Raw genomic sequence first — 22,620 nt, forward strand, 5'->3', positions numbered from 1 at the left:
TCGCTACGTCAATCTTGTTTAATATTTAACTTTCCTGGGAAAAAAATACCCGCTCTTCACCGCCAGCAAGCAGGTTTTCGAAGTTATCGGACTCCCAGCCAGCGCTCGACGATGAGGTCGTCAACGAGCCAGCATGCTTTAAATTTGTCACCTAGCTAGCCAGCATAAGAAAAGTTTGCCAAAAGTTTGCCAGCATGTTCGAGTATACCATTTTTTGCCAGCCAGCGAGCGAGTAATTTAAATATACCATAGCAAGGTACATTTCCTTAAAACTATTAATATAACAACGGATTTAGTATTACGTACCATGAACGCAAAAAGTACGTTAATGGTTTCATTTTTACATTTGACTGGAAAGTTTTTGTAACACTTAAGAGATTACACTTACCAAACAACAGTAAACAAAAGAGAAAGATAAAATGTGCTTAAAGTGTCCAAGCTTCACTCTGAAAATAAGTCGTTAATTCCCTCCAAAAGAAGCGTGAAGTATAAACAATGTCCATTCAGTTAACAGACGTAATCTAGATATTAATGAAGATCTATCGTTGTTATTATAAGTACAACAAGCAACCTGTCAATCAGTTTCAAACGCTTACATACGACAAACTTTCACATTCATTTCATTTCCCACAGTTATTGTTCCAAAAATTCAACGAACATCCATGCAAAGAAAAATTGTTTAGCTTATGAAGTAAAAGCAAGACAAGATTACCAAGCCCTCACTAGGCTTTGGCTACCCAGTGTCTGTCATTTTAATTTTCAAATGAACCTACGATACAAACAGATGTCAGTTACCTTTGTCAATATGACATTTCGTTGGCCAGAGGTTCAATACAGAACCCGGAAGGATTTGCAGCAAAAGCAATCGTCAGTTGTTCCTCAGGCGATCACCGCAAAAGACTCACGACAGAAGCCGCAAGGATTCGCAGCAAAAGCAATCGTTAGTCGTTCGTCAGGCGATCACCGCAAAAGACTCACGACAGAAGCCGCAAGGATTCGCAGCAAAAGCAATCGTTACTTGTTTGTCAGGCGATCACCGCAAAAGACTCACGACAGAAGCCGCAAGGATTCGCAGCAAAAGCAATCGTTACTTGTTTGTCAGGCGATCACCGCAGAAGACTCACGACAGAAGCCGCAAGGATTCGCAGCAAAAGCAATCGTTACTTGTTTGTCAGGCGATCACCGCAAAAGACTCACGACAGAAGCCGCAAGGATTCGCAGCAAAAGCAATCGTTACTTGTTTGTCAAGCCATCACCGCAAAAGACTCACGACAGAACCCGCAAGGATTCGCAGCAAAAGCAATCGTTACTTGTTTGTCAGGCGATCACCGCAGAAGACTCACGACAGAAGCCGCAAGGATTCGCAGCAAAAGCAATCGTTACTTGTTTGTCAGGCGATCACCGCAAAAGACTCACGACAGAAGCCGCAAGGATTCGCAGCAAAAGCAATTGTTACTTGTTTGTCAGGCGATCACCGCAAAAGACTCACGACAGAAGCCGCAAGGATTCGCAGCAAAAGCAATCGTTAGTCGTTCGTCAGGCCATCACCGCAAAAGACTCACGACAGAAGCCGCAAGAATTCGCAGCAAAAGCAATCGTTACTTGTTTGTCAGGCGATCACCGCAAAAGACTCACGACAGAAGCCGCAAGGATTCGCAGCAAAAGCAATCGTTAGTCGTTCATCAGGCGATCAACGCAAAAGACTCACGACAGAAGCCGCAAGGATTCGCAGCAAAAGCAATCGTTACTTGTTTGTCAGGCGATCACCGCAAAAGACTCACGACAGAAGCCGCAAGGATGCGCAGCAAAAGCAATCGTTAGTCGTTCGTCAAGCGATCACCGCAAAAGACTCACGACAGAAGCCGCAAGGATTCGCTGCAAAAGCAATCGTTAGTCGTTCGTCAGGCGATCACCGCAGAAGACTCACGACAGAAGCCGCAAGGATTCGCAGCAAAAGCAATCGTTAGTCGTTCGTCAGGCGATCACCGCAAAAGACTCACGACAGAAGCCGCAAGGATTCGTAGCAAAAGCAATCGTTACTTGTTTGTCACGCGAACACCGCAAAAGACTCACGACAGAAGCCGCAAGGATTCGCAGCAAAAGCAATCGTTAGTCGTTCGTCAGGCGATCACCGCAAAAGACTCACGACAGAAGCCGCAAGAATTCGCAGCAAAAGCAATCGTTACTTGTTTGTCAGGCGATCACCGCAAAAGACTCACGACAGAAGCCGCAGGGATTCGCAGCAAAAGCAATCGTTAGTCGTTCATCAGGCGATCAACGCAAAAGACTCACGACAGAAGCCGCAAGGATTCGCAGCAAAAGCAATCGTTACTTGTTTGTCAGGCGATCACCGCAAAAGACTCACGACAGAAGCCGCAAGGATTCGCAGCAAAAGCAATCGTTAGTCGTTCGTCAAGCGATCACCGCAAAAGACTCACGACAGAAGCCGCAAGGATTCGCTGCAAAAGCAATCGTTAGTCGTTCGTCAGGCGATCACCGCAGAAGACTCACGACAGAAGCCGCAAGGATTCGCAGCAAAAGCAATCGTTAGTCGTTCGTCAGGCGATCACCGCAAAAGACTCACGACAGAAGCCGCAAGGATTCGTAGCAAAAGCAATCGTTACTTGTTTGTCAGGCGATCACCGCAAAAGACTCACGACAGAACCCGCAAGGATTCGCAGCAAAACCAATCGTTAGTCGTTCGGCAGGCGACCACCGCAAAAGACTCACGACAGAAGCCGCAAGGATTCGTAGCAAAAGCAATCGTTACTTGTTTGTCAGGCGATCACCGCAAAAGACTCAGGACAGAAGCCGCAAGGATGCGCAGCAAAAGCAATCGTTAGTCGTTCGTCAGGCGATCACTGCAAAAGACTCACGACAGAAGCCGCAAGGATTCGCAGCAAAAGCAATCGTTACTTGTTTGTCAGGCGATCACCGCAAAAGACTCACGACAGAAGCCGCAAGGATTCGTAGCAAAAGCAATCGTTACTTGTTTGTCAGGCGATCACCGCAAAAGACTCACGACAGAAGCCGCAAGGATTCGAAGCAAAAGCAATCGTTAGTCGTTCGGCAGGCGACCACCGCAAAAGACTCACGACAGAAGCCGCAAGGATTCGCAGCAAAAGCAATCGTTAGTCGTTCGTCAGGCGATCACCGCAAAAGACTCACGACAGAAGCCGCAAGGATTCGTAGCAAAAGCAATCGTTACTTGTTTGTCACGCGAACACCGCAAAAGACTCACGACAGAAGCCGCAAGGATTCGCAGCAAAAGCAATCGTTAGTCGTTCGTCAGGCGATCACCGCAAAAGACTCACGACAGAAGCCGCAAGAATTCGCAGCAAAAGCAATCGTTACTTGTTTGTCAGGCGATCACCGCAAAAGACTCACGACAGAAGCCGCAGGGATTCGCAGCAAAAGCAATCGTTAGTCGTTCATCAGGCGATCAACGCAAAAGACTCACGACAGAAGCCGCAAGGATTCGCAGCAAAAGCAATCGTTACTTGTTTGTCAGGCGATCACCGCAAAAGACTCACGACAGAAGCCGCAAGGATTCGCAGCAAAAGCAATCGTTAGTCGTTCGTCAAGCGATCACCGCAAAAGACTCACGACAGAAGCCGCAAGGATTCGCTGCAAAAGCAATCGTTAGTCGTTCGTCAGGCGATCACCGCAGAAGACTCACGACAGAAGCCACAAGGATTCGCAGCAAAAGCAATCGTTAGTCGTTCGTCAGGCGATCACCGCAAAAGACTCACGACAGAAGCTGCAAGGATTCGTAGCAAAAGCAATCGTTACTTGTTTGTCAGGCGATCACCGCAAAAGACTCACGACAGAAGCCGCAAGGATTCGAAGCAAAAGCAATCGTTAGTCGTTCGGCAGGCGACCACCGCAAAAGACTCACGACAGAAGCCGCAAGGATTCGTAGCAAAAGCAATCGTTACTTGTTTGTCAGGCGATCACCGCAAAAGACTCAGGACAGAAGCCGCAAGGATGCGCAGCAAAAGCAATCGTTAGTCGTTCGTCAGGCGATCACTGCAAAAGACTCACGACAGAAGCCGCAAGGATTCGCAGCAAAAGCAATCGTTACTTGTTTGTCAGGCGATCACCGCAAAAGACTCACGACAGAAGCCGCAAGGATTCGTAGCAAAAGCAATCGTTACTTGTTTGTCAGGCGATCACCGCAAAAGACTCACGACAGAAGCCGCAAGGATTCGAAGCAAAAGCAATCGTTAGTCGTTCGGCAGGCGACCACCGCAAAAGACTCACGACAGAAGCCGCAAGGATTCGTAGCAAAAGCAATCGTTACTTGTTTGTCAGGCGATCACCGCAAAAGACTCAGGACAGAAGCCGCAAGGATGCGCAGCAAAAGCAATCGTTAGTCGTTCGTCAGGCCATCACCGCAAAAGACTCACGACAGAAGCCGCAAGAATTCGCAGCAAAAGCAATCGTTACTTGTTTGTCAGGCGATCACCGCAAAAGACTCACGACAGAAGCCGCAAGGATTCGCAGCAAAAGCAATCGTTAGTCGTTCGTCAGGCGATCACTGCAGAAGACTCACGACAGAAGCCGCAAGGATTCGCAGCAAAAGCAATCGTTAGTCGTTCGTCAGGCGATCACCGCAGAAGACTCACGACAGAAGCCGCAAGGATTCGCAGCAAAAGCAATCGTTAGTCGTTCGTCAGGCGATCACCGCAGAAGACTCAGGACAGAAGCCGCAAGGATTCGCAGCAAAAGCAATCGTTAGTCGTTCGTCAAACGATCACCGCAAAAGACTCACGACAGAAGCCGCAAGGATTCGCAGCAAAAGCAATTGTTACTTGTTTGTCAGGCGATCACCGCAAAAGACTCACGACAGAAGCCGCAAGGATTCGCAGCAAAAGCAATCGTTAGTCGTTTGTCAGGCGATCACCGCAAAAGACTCACGACAGAAGCCGCAAGAATTCGCAGGAAAAGCAATCGTTACTTGTTTGTCAGGCGATCACCGCAAAAGACTCACGACAGAAGCCGCAGGGATTCGCAGCAAAAGCAATCGTTAGTCGTTCATCAGGCGATCAACGCAAAAGACTCACGACAGAAGCCGCAAGGATTCGCAGCAAAAGCAATCGTTACTTGTTTGTCAGGCGATCACCGCAAAAGACTCACGACAGAAGCCGCAAGGATTCGCAGCAAAAGCAATCGTTAGTCGTTCGTCAGGCGATCACTGCAGAAGACTCACGACAGAAGCCGCAAGGATTCGCAGCAAAAGCAATCGTTAGTCGTTCGTCAGGCGATCACTGCAGAAGACTCACGACAGAAGCCGCAAGGATTCGCAGCAAAAGCAATCGTTAGTCGTTCGTCAGGCGATCACCGCAGAAGACTCACGACAGAAGCCGCAAGGATTCGCAGCAAAAGCAATCGTTAGTCGTTCGTCAGGCGATCACCGCAGAAGACTCAGGACAGAAGCCGCAAGGATTCGCAGCAAAAGCAATCGTTAGTCGTTCGTCAAACGATCACCGGAAAAGACTCACGACAGAAGCCGCAAGGATTCGCAGCAAAAGCAATTGTTACTTGTTTGTCAGGCGATCACCGCAAAAGACTCACGACAGAAGCCGCAAGGATTCGCAGCAAAAGCAATCGTTAGTCGTTCGTCAGGCGATCACCGCAAAAGACTCACGACAGAAGCCGCAAGAATTCGCAGCAAAAGCAATCGTTACTTGTTTGTCAGGCGATCACCGCAAAAGACTCACGACAGAAGCCGCAGGGATTCGCAGCAAAAGCAATCGTTAGTCGTTCATCAGGCGATCAACGCAAAAGACTCACGACAGAAGCCGCAAGGATTCGCAGCAAAAGCAATCGTTACTTGTTTGTCAGGCGATCACCGCAAAAGACTCACGACAGAAGCCGCAAGGATTCGCAGCAAAAGCAATCGTTAGTCGTTCGTCAAGCGATCACCGCAAAAGACTCACGACAGAAGCCGCAAGGATTCGCTGCAAAAGCAATCGTTAGTCGTTCGTCAGGCGATCACCGCAGAAGACTCACGACAGAAGCCGCAAGGATTCGCAGCAAAAGCAATCGTTAGTCGTTCGTCAGGCGATCACCGCAAAAGACTCACGACAGAAGCCGCAAGGATTCGTAGCAAAAGCAATCGTTACTTGTTTGTCAGGCGATCACCGCAAAAGACTCACGACAGAAGCCGCAAGGATTCGCTGCAAAAGCAATCGTTAGTCGTTCGTCAGGCGATCACCGCAGAAGACTCAGGACAGAAGCCGCAAGGATTCGCAGCAAAAGCAATCGTTAGTCGTTCGTCAGGCGATCACCGCAGAAGACTCACGACAGAAGCCGCAAGGATTCGCAGCAAAAGCAATCGTTAGTCGTTCGTCAGGCGATCACCGCAGAAGACTCAGGACAGAAGCCGCAAGGATTCGCAGCAAAAGCAATCGTTAGTCGTTCGTCAAACGATCACCGCAAAAGACTCACGACAGAAGCCGCAAGGATTCGTAGCAAAAGCAATCGTTACTTGTTTGTCAGGCGATCACCGCAAAAGACTCACGACAGAAGCCGCAAGGATTCGCAGTAAAAGCAATCGTTACTTGTTTGTCAGGCGATCACCGCAAAAGACTAACGACAGAAGCCGCAAGGATTCGCAGCAAAAGCAATCGTTAGTCGTTCGTCAGGCGATCACCGCAAAAGACTAACGACAGCAGCCGCAAGGATTTGCAGTAAAAGCAATCGTTAGTCGTTCGTCAGGCGATCACCGCAAAAGACTCACGACAGAAGCCGCAAAGATTTGCAGTAAAAGCAATCGTTACTTGTTCGTCAAGCGATCACCGCAAAAGACTCACGACAGAAGCCGCAAGGATTCGTAGCAAAAGCAATCGTTACTTGTTTGTCAGGCGATCACCGCAAAAGACTCAGGGCAGAAGCCGCAAGGATTCGAAGCAAAAGCAATCGTTAGTCGTTCGTCAGGCGACCACCGCAAAAGACTCAGGACAGAAGCCGCAAGGATTCGTAGCAAAAGCAATCGTTACTGGTTCGTCAGGCGATCACTGCAAAAGACTCACGACAGAAGCCGCAAGGATTTGCAGTAAAAGCAATCGTTACTGGTTCGTCAGGCGATCACGGCAAAAGACTCACGACAGAAGCCGCAAGGATGCGCAGCAAAAGCAATCGTTAGTCGTTCGTCAGGCGATCACTGCAAAAGACTCACGACAGAAGCCGCAAGGATTCGCAGCAAAAGCAATCGTTACTTGTTTGTCAGGCGATCACCGCAAAAGACTCACGACAGAAGCCGCAAGGATTCGCAGTAAACGCAATCGTTACTTGTTTGTCAGGCGATCACCGCAAAAGACTCACGACAGAAGCCGCAAGGATTCCCAGCAAAAGCAATCGTTACTTGTTTCTCAGGCGATCACCGCAAAAGACTAACGACAGAAGCCGCAAGGATTCGCAGCAAAAGCAATCGTTACTGGTTTGTCAGGCGATCACCGCAAAAGACTCACGACAGAAGCCGCAAGGGCTCGGAGCAAAAGCACTCGTTACTTGTTTGTCAGGCGATCACCGCAAAAGACTAACGACAGAAGCCGCAACGGTTCGTAGCAAAAGCAATCGTTACTTGTTTGTCAGGCGATCACCGCAAAAGACTCACGACAGAAGCCGCAAGGATTCCCAGCAAAAGCAATCGTTACTTGTTTCTCAGGCGATCACCGCAAAATACTAACGACAGAAGCCGCAAGGATTCGCAGCAAAAGCAATCGTTACTGGTTTGTCAGGCGATCACCGCAAAAGACTTACGACAGAACCCGCAAGGGCTCGGAGCAAAAGCACTCGTTACTTGTTTGTCAGGCGATCACCGCAAAAGACTAACGACAGAAGCCGCAACGGTTCGTAGGAAAAGCAATCGTTACTTGTTTGTCAGGCGATCACCGCAAAAGACTCACGACAGAAGCCGCAAGGATTCGCAGCAAAACCAATCGTTAGTCGTTCATCAAGCGATCACCACAACAGAATCACGACAGAAACCGCAAGGATTCGTAGCAAAAGCAATCGTTACTTGTTGGTCAGGCGATCACCGCAAAACACTCACGACAGAAGCTGCAAGGATTCGCAGCAAAAGCAATCGTTACTTGTTTGTCAGGCGATCACCGCAAAAGACTGACGACAGAAGCCGCAAGGATTCGCAGCAAAAGCAATCGTTAGTCGTTCGTCAGGCGATCACCGCAGAAGACTCACGACAGAAGCCGCAAGGATTCACAGCAAAAGCAATCGTTACTTGCTGGTCAGGCGATCACCGCAAAAGACTCACGACAGAAGCCGCAAGGATTCGGAGTAAAAGCAATCGTTACTTGTTTGTCAGGTGATCACCGCAAAAGACTCACGACAGAAGCCGCAAAGATTCGCAGTAAAAGCAATCGTTAGTCGTTCGTCAGGCGATCACCGCAAAAGACTCACGACAGAAGCCGCAAGGATTCGCAGTAAAAGCAATCGTTACTTGTTCGTCAGGTGATCACCGCAAAAGACTCACGACAGAAGCCGCAAGGATTCGCAGTAAAAGCAATCGTTAGTCGTTCGTCAGGCGATCACCGCAAAACACTCATGACAGAAGCCGCAAAGATTCGCAGCAAAAGCAATCGTTACTTGTTTGTCAGGCGATCACCGCAAAAGACTCACGACAGAAGCCGCAACGATTCGCAGCAAAAGCAATCGTTAGTCGTTCGTCAGGCGATCACCGCAGAAGACTCACGACAGAAGCCGCAAGGATTTGCAGCAAAAGCAATCGTTACTTGCTGCTCAGGCGATCACCGCAAAAGACTTACGACAGAAGCCGCAAAGATTTGCAGCAAAAGCAATCGTTACTTCTTGGTCAGGCAATCACCGCAAAAGACTCACGACAGAAGCCGCAAGGATTCGCAGCAAAAGCAATCGTTAGTCATTCGTCAGGCCATCATCGCAGAAGACTCACGACAGAAGCCGCAAGGATTCGCAGCAAAAGCAATCGTTAGTTGTTCGTCAGGCGATCACCGCAAAAGACTCACGACTGAAGCCGCAAGGATTCGCAGCAAAAGCAATCGTTAGTCGTTCGTCAGGTGATCACCGCAAAAGACTCACGACAGAAGCCGCAAGGATTCGCAGTAAAAGCAATCGTTACTTGTTTGTCAGGCGATCACCGCAAAAGACTCACGACAAAAGCCGCAAGGATTCGCAGCAAAAGCAATCGTTACTTTTTTATCAGGCGATCACCGCAAAAGACTCACGACAGAAGCCGCAAGGATTCGCAGCAAAAGCAATCGTTAGTCGTTCGTCAGGCGATCACCGCAAAAGGCTCACGACAAAAGCCGCAAGGATTCGCAGCAAAAGCAATCGTTAGTCGTTCGTCAGGCGATCACCGCAAAAGACTCACGACAGAAGCCGCAAGGATTCGCAGCAAAAGCAATCGTTACTTGTTTGTCAGGCGATCACCGCAAAAGGCTCACGACAGAAGCCGCAAGGATTCGCAGCAAAAGCAATCGTTACTTGTTTGTCAGGCGATGACCGCAAAAGACTCACGACAGAAGCCGCAAGGATTCGCAGTAAAAGCAATCGTTACTTGTTTGTCAGGCGATCACCGCAAAAGGCTCACGACAAAAGCCGCAAGGATTCGCAGCAAAAGCAATCGTTAGTCGTTCGTCAGGCGATCACCGCAAAAGACTCACGACTGAAGCCGCAAGGATTCACAGCAAAAGCAATCGTTAGTCGTTTGTCAGGCGATCACCGCAAAAGACTCACGACAGAAGCCGCAAGGATTCGCAGCAAAAGCAATCGTTACTTGTTTGTCACGCGATCACTGCAAAAGACTCACGACAGAAGCCGCAAGGATTCGCAGTAAAAGCAATCGTTACTTGTTTGTCAGGCGATCACCGCAAAAGACTCACGACAGAAGCCGCAAGGATTTGCAGCAAAAGCAATCGTTACTTGTTTGTCAGGCGATCACCGCAAAAGACTCACGACAGAAGCCGCAAGGATTCGCAGCAAAAGCAATCGTTACTTGTTTGTCAGGCGATCACCGCAAAAGACTCACGACAGAAGCCGCAAGGATTCGCAGCAAAAGCAATCGTTACTTCTTCGTCAGGCGATCACCGCAAAAGACTCACGACAGAAGCCGCAAGGATTCGCAGTAAAAGCAATCGTTACTTCTTCGTCAGGCGATCACCGCAAAAGACTCACGACAGAAGCCGCAAGGATTCGCAGTAAAAGCAATCGTTACTTGTTTGTCAGGCGATCACCGCAAAAGACTCACGACAGAAGCCGCAAGGATTCGCAGCAAAAGCAATCGTTAGTCGTTCGTCAGGCGATCACCGCAAAAGACTCACGACAGAAGCCGCAAGGATTCGCAGCAAAAGCAATCGTTACTTGTTTGTCAGGCGATCACCGCAAAAGGCTCACGACAGAAGCCGCAAGGATTCGCAGCAAAAGCAATCGTTACTTGTTTGTCAGGCGATGACCGCAAAAGACTCACGACAGAAGCCGCAAGGATTCGCAGTAAAAGCAATCGTTACTTGTTTGTCAGGCGATCACCGCAAAAGGCTCACGACAAAAGCCGCAAGGATTCGCAGCAAAAGCAATCGTTAGTCGTTCGTCAGGCGATCACCGCAAAAGACTCACGACTGAAGCCGCAAGGATTCACAGCAAAAGCAATCGTTAGTCGTTTGTCAGGCGATCACCGCAAAAGACTCACGACAGAAGCCGCAAGGATTCGCAGCAAAAGCAATCGTTACTTGTTTGTCAGGCGATCACTGCAAAAGACTCACGACAGAAGCCGCAAGGATTCGCAGTAAAAGCAATCGTTACTTGTTTGTCAGGCGATCACCGCAAAAGACTCACGACAGAAGCCGCAAGGATTTGCAGCAAAAGCAATCGTTACTTGTTTGTCAGGCGATCACCGCAAAAGACTCACGACAGAAGCCGCAAGGATTCGCAGCAAAAGCAATCGTTACTTGTTTGTCAGGCGATCACCGCAAAAGACTCACGACAGAAGCCGCAAGGATTCGCAGCAAAAGCAATCGTTACTTCTTCGTCAGGCGATCACCGCAAAAGACTCACGACAGAAGCCGCAAGGATTCGCAGTAAAAGCAATCGTTACTTCTTCGTCAGGCGATCACCGCAAAAGACTCACGACAGAAGCCGCAAGGATTCGCAGTAAAAGCAATCGTTACTTGTTTGTCAGGCGATCACCGCAAAAGACTCACGACAGAAGCCGCAAGGATTCGCAGCAAAAGCAATCGTTAGTCGTTCGTCAGGCGATCACTGCAAAAGACTCACGACAGAACCCGCAAGGATTCGCAGCAAAAGCAATCGTTACTGGTTTGTCAGGCGATCACCGCAAAAGACTTACGACAGAAGCCGCAAGGGCTCGGAGCAAAAGCACTCGTTACTTGTTTGTCAGGCGATCACCGCAAAAGACTAACGACAGAAGCCGCAACGGTTCGTAGCAAAAGCAATCGTTACTTGTTTGTCAGGCGATCACCGCAAAAGACTCACGACAGAAGCCGCAAGGATTCGCAGCAAAACCAATCGTTAGTCGTTCATCAAGCGATCACCACAACAGAATCACGACAGAAACCGCAAGGATTCGTAGCAAAAGCAATCGTTACTTGTTGGTCAGGCGATCACCGCAAAACACTCACGACAGAAGCTGCAAGGATTCGCAGCAAAAGCAATCGTTACTTGTTTGTCAGGCGATCACCGCAAAAGACTGACGACAGAAGCCGCAAGGATTCGCAGCAAAAGCAATCGTTAGTCGTTCGTCAGGCGATCACCGCAGAAGACTAACGACAGAAGCCGCAAGGATTCACAGCAAAAGCTATCGTTACTTGCTGGTCAGGCGATCACCGCAAAAGACTCACGACAGAAGCCGCAAGGATTCAGAGTAAAAGCAATCGTTACTTGTTTGTCAGGTGATCACCGCAAAAGACTCACGACAGAAGCCGCAAGGATTCGCAGTAAAAGCAATCGTTAGTCGTTCGTCAGGCGATCACCGCAAAAGACTCACGACAGAAGCCGCAAGGATTCGCAGTAAAAGCAATCGTTACTTGTTCGTCAGGTGATCACCGCAAAAGACTCACGACAGAACCCGCAAGGATTCGCAGTAAAAGCAATCGTTAGTCGTTCGTCAGGCGATCACCGCAAAACACTCATGACAGAAGCCGCAAGGATTCGCAGCAAAAGCAATCGTTACTTGTTTGTCAGGCGATCACCGCAAAAGACTCACGACAGAAGCCGCAACGATTCGCAGCAAAAGCAATCGTTAGTCGTTCGTCAGGCGATCACCGCAGAAGACTCACGACAGAAGCCGCAAGGATTTGCAGCAAAAGCAATCGTTACTTGCTGCTCAGGCGATCACCGCAAAAGACTTCCGACAGAAGCCGCAAGGATTCGCAGCAAAAGCAATCGTTACTTCTTGGTCAGGCAATCACCGCAAAAGACTCACGACAGAAGCCGCAAGGATTCGCAGTAAAAGCAATCGTTACTTGTTTGTCAGGCAATCACCGCAAAAGACTCACGACAGAAGCCGCAAGGATTCGCAGCAAAAGCAATCGTTACTTGCTGGTCAGGCGATCACCGCAAAAGACTTACGACAGAAGCCGCAAGGATTTGCAGCAAAAGCAATCGTTACTTCTTGGTCAGGCAATCACCGCAAAAGACTCACGACAGAAGCCGCAAGGATTCGCAGCAAAAGCAATCGTTAGTCATTCGTCAGGCCATCACCGCAGAAGACTCACGACAGAAGCCGCAAGGATTCGCAGCAAAAGCAATCCTTAGTTGTTCGTCAGGCGATCACCGCAAAAGACTCACGACTGAAGCCGCAAGGATTCGCAGCAAAAGCAATCGTTACTTTTTTATCAGGCGATCACCGCAAAAGACTCACGACAGAAGCCGCAAGGATTCGCAGCAAAAGCAATCGTTAGTCGTTCGTCAGGCGATCACCGCAAAAGACTCACGACAGAAGCCGCAAGGATTCGCAGCAAAAGCAATCGTTACTTGTTTGTCAGGCGATCACCGCAAAAGGCTCACGACAGAAGCCGCAAGGATTCGCAGCAAAAGCAATCGTTACTTGTTTGTCAGGCGATCACCGCAAAAGACTCACGACAGAAGCCGCAAGGATTCGCAGTAAAAGCAATCGTTACTTGTTTGTCAGGCGATCACCGCAAAAGGCTCACGACAAAAGCCGCAAGGATTCGCAGCAAAAGCAATCGTTAGTCGTTCGTCAGGCGATCACCGCAAAAGACTCACGACTGAAGCCGCAAGGATTCACAGCAAAAGCAATCGTTAGTCGTTTGTCAGGCGATCACCGCAAAAGACTCACGACAGAAGCCGCAAGGATTCGCAGCAAAAGCAATCGTTACTTGTTTGTCAGGCGATCACTGCAAAAGACTCACGACAGAAGCCGCAAGGATTCGCAGGAAAAGCAATCGTTACTTGTTTGTCAGGCGATCACCGCAAAAGACTCACGACAGAAGCCGCAAGGATTCGCAGCAAAAGCAATCGTTACTTGTTTGTCAGGCGATCACCGCAAAAGACTCACGACAGAAGCCGCAAGGATTCGCAGCAAAAGCAATCGTTACTTGTTTGTCAGGCGATCACCGCAAAAGACTCACGACAGAAGCCGCAAGGATTCGCAGCAAAAGCAATCGTTACTTCTTCGTCAGGCGATCACCGCAAAAGACTCACGACAGAAGCCGCAAGGATTCGCAGTAAAAGCAATCGTTACTTGTTTGTCAGGCGATCACCGCAAAAGACTCACGACAGAAGCCGCAAGGATTCGCAGCAAAAGCAATCGTTAGTCGTTCGTCAGGCGATCACTGCAAAAGACTCACGACAGAAGCCGCAAGGATTCGCAGCAAAAGCAATCGTTACTTGTTTGTCAGGCGATCACCGCAAAAGACTCACGACAGAAGCCGCAAGGATTCGCAGTAAAAGCAATCGTTACTTGTTTGTCAGGCGAACACCGTCAAAGACTCACGACAGAAGCCGCAAGGATTCGCAGCAAAAGCAATCGTTAGTCGTTCGTCAGGCGATCACCGCAAAAGACTCACGACAGAAGCCGCAAGGATTCGCAGCAAAAGCAATCGTTAGTCATTCGTCAGGCCATCACCGCAGAAGACTCACGACAGAAGCCGCAAGGATTCGCAGCAAAAGCAATCGTTAGTTGTTCGTCAGGCGATCACCGCAAAAGACTCACGACTGAAGCCGCAAGGATTCGCAGCAAAAGCAATCGTTAGTCGTTCGTCAGGCGATCACTGCAAAAGACTCACGACAGAAGCCGCAAGGATTCGCAGCAAAAGCAATCGTTACTTGTTTGTCAGGCGATCACCGCAAAAGACTCACGACAGAAGCCGCAAGGATTCGCAGTAAAAGCAATCGTTACTTGTTTGTCAGGCGAACACCGTCAAAGACTCACGACAGAAGCCGCAAGGATTCGCAGCAAAAGCAATCGTTACTTCTTCGTCAGGCGATCACCGCAAAAGACTCACGACAGAAGCCGCAAGGATTCGCAGTAAAAGCAATCGTTACTTGTTTGTCAGGCGATCACCGCAAAAGACTCACGACAGAAGCCGCAAGGATTCGCAGCAAAAGCAATCGTTAGTCGTTCGTCAGGCGATCACTGCAAAAGACTCACGACAGAAGCCGCAAGGATTCGCAGCAAAAGCAATCGTTACTTGTTTGTCAGGCGATCACCGCAAAAGACTCACGACAGAAGCCGCAAGGATTCGCAGTAAAAGCAATCGTTACTTGTTTGTCAGGCGATCACCGCAAAAGACTCACGACAGAAGCCGCAAGGATTCGCAGCAATAGCAATCGTTAGTCGTTCGTCAGGCGATCACCGCAAAAGACTCACGACAGAAGCCGCAAGGATTCGCAGCAAAAGCAATCGTTACTTGTTTGTCAGGCGATCACCGCAAAAGACTCACGACAGAAGCCGCAAGGATTCGCAGCAAAAGCAATCGTTAGTCGTTCGTCAGGCGATCACCGCAAAAGACTCACGACAGAAGCCGCAAGGATTCGCAGTAAAAGCAATCGTTACTTGTTTGTCAGGCGATCACCGCAAAAGACTCACGACAGAAGCCGCAAGGATTCGCAGCAAAAGCAATCGTTAGTCGTTCGGCAGGCGATCACTGCAAAAGACTCACGACAGAAGCCGCAAGGATTCGCAGCAAAAGCAATCGTTACTTGTTTGTCAGGCGATCACCGCAAAAGACTCACGACAGAAGCCGCAAGGATTCGCAGTAAAAGCAATCGTTACTTGTTTGTCAGGCGAACACCGTCAAAGACTCACGACAGAAGCCGCAAGGATTCGCAGCAAAAGCAATCGTTAGTCGTTCGTCAGGCGATCACCGCAAAAGACTCACGACAGAAGCCGCAAGGATTCGCAGCAAAAGCAATCGTTAGTCATTCGTCAGGCCATCACCGCAGAAGACTCACGACAGAAGCCGCAAGGATTCGCAGCAAAAGCAATCGTTAGTTGTTCGTCAGGCGATCACCGCAAAAGACTCACGACTGAAGCCGCAAGGATTCGCAGCAAAAGCAATCGTTACTTTTTTATCAGGCGATCACCGCAAAAGACTCACGACAGAAGCCGCAAGGATTCGCAGCAAAAGCAATCGTTAGTCGTTCGTCAGGCGATCACCGCAAAAGACTCACGACAGAAGCCGCAAGGATTCGCAGCAAAAGCAATCGTTACTTGTTTGTCAGGCGATCACCGCAAAAGGCTCACGACAGAAGCCGCAAGGATTCGCAGCAAAAGCAATCGTTACTTGTTTGTCAGGCGATCACCGCAAAAGACTCACGACAGAAGCCGCAAGGATTCGCAGCAAAAGCAATCGTTAGTTGTTCGTCAGGCGATCACCGCAAAAGACTCACGACTGAAGCCGCAAGGATTCGCAGCAAAAGCAATCGTTACTTTTTTATCAGGCGATCACCGCAAAAGACTCACGACAGAAGCCGCAAGGATTCGCAGCAAAAGCAATCGTTAGTCGTTCGTCAGGCGATCACCGCAAAAGACTCACGACAGAAGCCGCAAGGATTCGCAGCAAAAGCAATCGTTACTTGTTTGTCAGGCGATCACCGCAAAAGGCTCACGACAGAAGCCGCAAGGATTCGCAGCAAAAGCAATCGTTACTTGTTTGTCAGGCGATCACCGCAAAAGACTCACGACAGAAGCCGCAAGGATTCGCAGTAAAAGCAATCGTTACTTGTTTGTCAGGCGATCACCGCAAAAGGCTCACGACAAAAGCCGCAAGGATTCGCAGCAAAAGCAATCGTTAGTCGTTCGTCAGGCGATCACCGCAAAAGACTCACGACTGAAGCCGCAAGGATTCACAGCAAAAGCAATCGTTAGTCGTTTGTCAGGCGATCACCGCAAAAGACTCACGACAGAAGCCGCAAGGATTCGCAGCAAAAGCAATCGTTACTTGTTTGTCAGGCGATCACTGCAAAAGACTCACGACAGAAGCCGCAAGGATTCGCAGTAAAAGCAATCGTTACTTGTTTGTCAGGCGATCACCGCAAAAGACTCACGACAGAAGCCGCAAGGATTCGCAGCAAAAGCAATCGTTACTTGTTTGTCAGGCGATCACCGCAAAAGACTCACGACAGAAGCCGCAAGGATTCGCAGCAAAAGCAATCGTTACTTCTTCGTCAGGCGATCACTGCAAAAGACTCACGACAGAAGCCGCAAGGATTCGCAGTAAAAGCAATCGTTACTTCTTCGTCAGGCGATCACCGCAAAAGACTCACGACAGAAGCCGCAAGGATTCGCAGTAAAAGCAATCGTTACTTGTTTGTCAGGCGATCACCGCAAAAGACTCACGACAGAAGCCGCAAGGATTCGCAGCAAAAGCAATCGTTAGTCGTTCGTCAGGCGATCACTGCAAAAGACTCACGACAGAAGCCGCAAGGATTCGCAGCAAAAGCAATCGTTACTTGTTTGTCAGGCGATCACCGCAAAAGACTCACGACAGAAGCCGCAAGGATTCGCAGTAAAAGCAATCGTTACTTGTTTGTCAGGCGAACACCGTAAAAGACTGACGACAGAAGCCGCAAGGATTCGCAGTAAAAGCAATCGTTACTTGTTTGTCAGGCGATCACCGCAAAAGACTCACGACAGAAGCCGCAAGGATTCGCAGCAAAAGCAATCGTTAGTCGTTCGTCAGGCGATCACCGCAAAAGACTCACGACAGAAGCCGCAAGGATTCGCAGCAAAAGCAATCGTTACTTGTTTGTCAGGCGATCACCGCAAAAGACTCACGACAGAAGCCGCAAGGATTCGCAGTAAAAGCAATCGTTACTTGTTTGTCAGGCGAACACCGTCAAAGACTCACGACAGAAGCCGCAAGGATTCGCAGCAAAAGCAATCGTTACTTCTTCGTCAGGCGATCACCGCAAAAGACTCACGACAGAAGCCGCAAGGATTCGCAGTAAAAGCAATCGTTACTTGTTTGTCAGGCGATCACCGCAAAAGACTCACGACAGAAGCCGCAAGGATTCGCAGCAAAAGCAATCGTTAGTCGTTCGTCAGGCGATCACTGCAAAAGACTCACGACAGAAGCCGCAAGGATTCGCAGCAAAAGCAATCGTTAGTCGTTCGTCAGGCGATCACCGCAAAAGACTCACGACAGAAGCCGCAAGGATTCGCAGCAAAAGCAATCGTTACTTGTTTGTCAGGCGATCACCGCAAAAGACTCACGACAGAAGCCGCAAGGATTCGCAGCAAAAGCAATCGTTACTTCTTCGTCAGGCGATCACCGCAAAAGACTCACGACAGAAGCCGCAAGGATTCGCAGTAAAAGCAATCGTTACTTGTTTGTCAGGCGATCACCGCAAAAGACTCACGACAGAAGCCGCAAGGATTCGCAGCAAAAGCAATCGTTAGTCGTTCGTCAGGCGATCACTGCAAAAGACTCACGACAGAAGCCGCAAGGATTCGCAGCAAAAGCAATCGTTACTTGTTTGTCAGGCGATCACCGCAAAAGACTCACGACAGAAGCCGCAAGGATTCGCAGTAAAAGCAATCGTTACTTGTTTGTCAGGCGAACACCGTCAAAGACTCACGACAGAAGCCGCAAGGATTCGCAGCAAAAGCAATCGTTAGTCGTTCGTCAGGCGATCACCGCAAAAGACTCACGACAGAAGCCGCAAGGATTCGCAGCAAAAGCAATCGTTACTTGTTTGTCAGGCGATCACCGCAAAAGACTCACGACAGAAGCCGCAAGGATTCGCAGCAAAAGCAATCGTTAGTCGTTCGTCAGGCGATCACTGCAAAAGACTCACGACAGAAGCTGCAAGGATTCGCAGCAAAAGCAATCGTTACTTGTTTGTCAGGCGATCACCGCAAAAGACTCACGACAGAAGCCGCAAGGATTCGCAGTAAAAGCAATCGTTACTTGTTTGTCAGGCGATCACCGCAAAAGACTCACGACAGAAGCCGCAAGGATTCGCAGCAAAAGCAATCGTTACTTCTTCGTCAGGCGATCACCGCAAAAGACTCACGACAGAAGCCGCAAGGATTCGCAGTAAAAGCAATCGTTACTTGTTTGTCAGGCGATCACCGCAAAAGACTCACGACAGAAGCCGCAAGGATTCGCAGCAAAAGCAATCGTTAGTCGTTCGTCAGGCGATCACTGCAAAAGACTCACGACAGAAGCCGCAAGGATTCGCAGCAAAAGCAATCGTTACTTGTTTGTCAGGCGATCACCGCAAAAGACTCACGACAGAAGCCGCAAGGATTCGCAGTAAAAGCAATCGTTACTTGTTTGTCAGGCGATCACCGCAAAAGACTCACGACAGAAGCCGCAAGGATTCGCAGCAAAAGCAATCGTTAGTCGTTCGTCAGGCGATCACCGCAAAAGACTCACGACAGAAGCCGCAAGGATTCGCAGCAAAAGCAATCGTTACTTGTTTGTCAGGCGATCACCGCAAAAGACTCACGACAGAAGCCGCAAGGATTCGCAGCAAAAGCAATCGTTAGTCGTTCGTCAGGCGATCACTGCAAAAGACTCACGACAGAAGCCGCAAGGATTCGCAGCAAAAGCAATCGTTAGTCGTTCGTCAGGCGATCACCGCAAAAGACTCACGACAGAAGCCGCAAGGATTCGCAGCAAAAGCAATCGTTACTTGTTTGTCAGGCGATCACCGCAAAAGACTCACGACAGAAGCCGCAAGGATTCGCAGCAAAAGCAATCGTTAGTCGTTCGTCAGGCGATCACTGCAAAAGACTCACGACAGAAGCCGCAAGGATTCGCAGCAAAAGCAATCGTTACTTGTTTGTCAGGCGATCACCGCAAAAGACTCACGACAGAAGCCGCAAGGATTCGCAGTAAAAGCAATCGTTACTTGTTTGTCAGGCGAACACCGTCAAAGACTCACGACAGAAGCCGCAAGGATTCGCAGCAAAAGCAATCGTTACTTCTTCGTCAGGCGATCACCGCAAAAGACTCACGACAGAAGCCGCAAGGATTCGCAGTAAAAGCAATCGTTACTTGTTTGTCAGGCGATCACCGCAAAAGACTCACGACAGAAGCCGCAAGGATTCGCAGCAAAAGCAATCGTTAGTCGTTCGTCAGGCGATCACTGCAAAAGACTCACGACAGAAGCCGCAAGGATTCGCAGCAAAAGCAATCGTTACTTGTTTGTCAGGCGATCACCGCAAAAGACTCACGACAGAAGCCGCAAGGATTCGCAGTAAAAGCAATCGTTAGTTGTTTGTCAGGCGAACACCGTCAAAGACTCACGACAGAAGCCGCAAGGATTCGCAGCAAAAGCAATCGTTACTTCTTCGTCAGGCGATCACCGCAAAAGACTCACGACAGAAGCCGCAAGGATTCGCAGTAAAAGCAATCGTTACTTGTTTGTCAGGCGATCACCGCAAAAGACTCACGACAGAAGCCGCAAGGATTCGCAGCAAAAGCAATCGTTAGTCGTTCGTCAGGCGATCACTGCAAAAGACTCACGACAGAAGCCGCAAGGATTCGCAGTAAAAGCAATCGTTACTTGTTTGTCAGGCGATCACCGCAAAAGACTCACGACAGAAGCCGCAAGGATTCGCAGCAAAAGCAATCGTTAGTCGTTCGTCAGGCGATCACCGCAAAAGACTCACGACAGAAGCCGCAAGGATTCGCAGCAAAAGCAATCGTTACTTCTTCGTCAGGCGATCACCGCAAAAGACTCACGACAGAAGCCGCAAGGATTCGCAGTAAAAGCAATCGTTACTTGTTTGTCAGGCGATCACCGCAAAAGACTCACGACAGAAGCCGCAAGGATTCGCAGCAAAAGCAATCGTTAGTCGTTCGTCAGGCGATCACTGCAAAAGACTCACGACAGAAGCCGCAAGGATTCGCAGCAAAAGCAATCGTTACTTGTTTGTCAGGCGATCACCGCAAAAGACTCACGACAGAAGCCGCAAGGATTCGCAGTAAAAGCAATCGTTACTTGTTTGTCAGGCGATCACCGCAAAAGACTCACGACAGAAGCCGCAAGGATTCGCAGCAAAAGCAATCGTTAGTCGTTCGTCAGGCGATCACCGCAAAAGACTCACGACAGAAGCCGCAAGGATTCGCAGCAAAAGCAATCGTTACTTGTTTGTCAGGCGATCACCGCAAAAGACTCACGACAGAAGCCGCAAGGATTCGCAGCAAAAGCAATCGTTACTTCTTCGTCAGGCGATCACCGCAAAAGACTCACGACAGAAGCCGCAAGGATTCGCAGTAAAAGCAATCGTTACTTGTTTGTCAGGCGATCACCGCAAAAGACTCACGACAGAAGCCGCAAGGATTCGCAGCAAAAGCAATCGTTAGTCGTTCGTCAGGCGATCACTGCAAAAGACTCACGACAGAAGCCGCAAGGATTCGCAGCAAAAGCAATCGTTACTTGTTTGTCAGGCGAACACCGTCAAAGACTCACGACAGAAGCCGCAAGGATTCGCAGCAAAAGCAATCGTTATTCGTTCGTCAGGCGATCACCGCAAAAGACTCACGACCGAAGCCGCAAGGATTCGCAGCAAAAGCAATCGTTAGTCATTCGTCAGGCCATCACCGCAGAAGACTCACGACAGAAGCCGCAAGGATTCGCAGCAAAAGCAATCGTTAGTTGTTCGTCAGGCGATCACCGCAAAAGACTCACGACTGAAGCCGCAAGGATTCGCAGCAAAAGCAATCGTTAGTCGTTCGTCAGGCGATCACCGCAAAAGACTCACGACAGAAGCCGCAAGGATTCGCAGCAAAAGCAATCGTTACTTGTTTGTCAGGCGATCACCGCAAAAGGCTCACGACAAAAGCCGCAAGGATTCGCAGCAAAAGCAATCGTTACTTGTTTGTCAGGCGATCACCGCAAAAGACTCACGACAGAAGCCGCAAGGATTCGCAGTAAAAGCAATCGTTACTTGTTTGTCAGGCGATCACCGCAAAAGGCTCACGACAAAAGCCGCAAGGATTCGCAGCAAAAGCAATCGTTAGTCGTTCGTCAGGCGATCACCGCAAAAGACTCACGACTGAAGCCGCAAGGATTCACAGCAAAAGCAATCGTTAGTCGTTTGTCAGGCGATCACCGCAAAAGACTCACGACAGAAGCCGCAAGGATTCGCAGCAAAAGCAATCGTTACTTGTTTGTCAGGCGATCACTGCAAAAGACTCACGACAGAAGCCGCAAGGATTCGCAGTAAAAGCAATCGTTACTTGTTTGTCAGGCGATCACCGCAAAAGACTCACGACAGAAGCCGCAAGGATTCGCAGCAAAAGCAATCGTTACTTGTTTGTCAGGCGATCACCGCAAAAGACTCACGACAGAAGCCGCAAGGATTCGCAGCAAAAGCAATCGTTACTTCTTCGTCAGGCGATCACTGCAAAAGACTCACGACAGAAGCCGCAAGGATTCGCAGTAAAAGCAATCGTTACTTCTTCGTCAGGCGATCACCGCAAAAGACTCACGACAGAAGCCGCAAGGATTCGCAGGAAAAGCAATCGTTACTTGTTTGTCAGGCGATCACCGCAAAAGACTCACGACAGAAGCCGCAAGGATTCGCAGCAAAAGCAATCGTTACTTCTTCGTGAGGCGATCACTGCAAAAGACTCACGACAGAAGCCGCAAGGATTCGCAGTAAAAGCAATCGTTACTTCTTCGTCAGGCGATCACCGCAAAAGACTCACGACAGAAGCCGCAAGGATTCGCAGTAAAAGCAATCGTTACTTGTTTGTCAGGCGATCACCGCAAAAGACTCACGACAGAAGCCGCAAGGATTCGCAGCAAAAGCAATCGTTAGTCGTTCGTCAGGCGATCACTGCAAAAGACTCACGACAGAAGCCGCAAGGATTCGCAGCAAAAGCAATCGTTACTTGTTTGTCAGGCGATCACCGCAAAAGACTCACGACAGAAGCCGCAAGGATTCGCAGTAAAAGCAATCGTTACTTGTTTGTCAGGCGAACACCGTAAAAGACTGACGACAGAAGCCGCAAGGATTCGCAGTAAAAGCAATCGTTACTTGTTTGTCAGGCGATCACCGCAAAAGACTCACGACAGAAGCCGCAAGGATTCGCAGCAAAAGCAATCGTTAGTCGTTCGTCAGGCGATCACTGCAAAAGACTCACGACAGAAGCCGCAAGGATTCGCAGCAAAAGCAAT

At 49.3% G+C, this 22,620-nt stretch overlaps 1 protein-coding gene across 1 annotated transcript; it reads left to right on the forward strand.

Annotated features, from left to right (window-relative positions):
• The first annotated feature begins 805 nt into the window (after window positions 1–805).
• Window positions 806–20,715, forward strand: LOC149108534 (uncharacterized). The gene is made up of 2 exons (XM_089293765.1): window positions 806–867; window positions 20,010–20,715. The coding sequence occupies exons 1-2, from the start codon at window positions 806–808 to the stop codon at window positions 20,713–20,715; spliced, it is 768 nt and encodes a 255-aa protein (XP_089149891.1).
• The last annotated feature ends 1,905 nt before the right edge of the window (window positions 20,716–22,620 follow it).

This window comes from Orbicella faveolata, unplaced genomic scaffold (genome assembly GCF_042242905.1).
Source record: "Orbicella faveolata isolate gen_17 unplaced genomic scaffold, um_ofav_v1 contig_25, whole genome shotgun sequence".
Lineage (NCBI taxonomy): Eukaryota > Metazoa > Cnidaria > Anthozoa > Scleractinia > Merulinidae > Orbicella > Orbicella faveolata.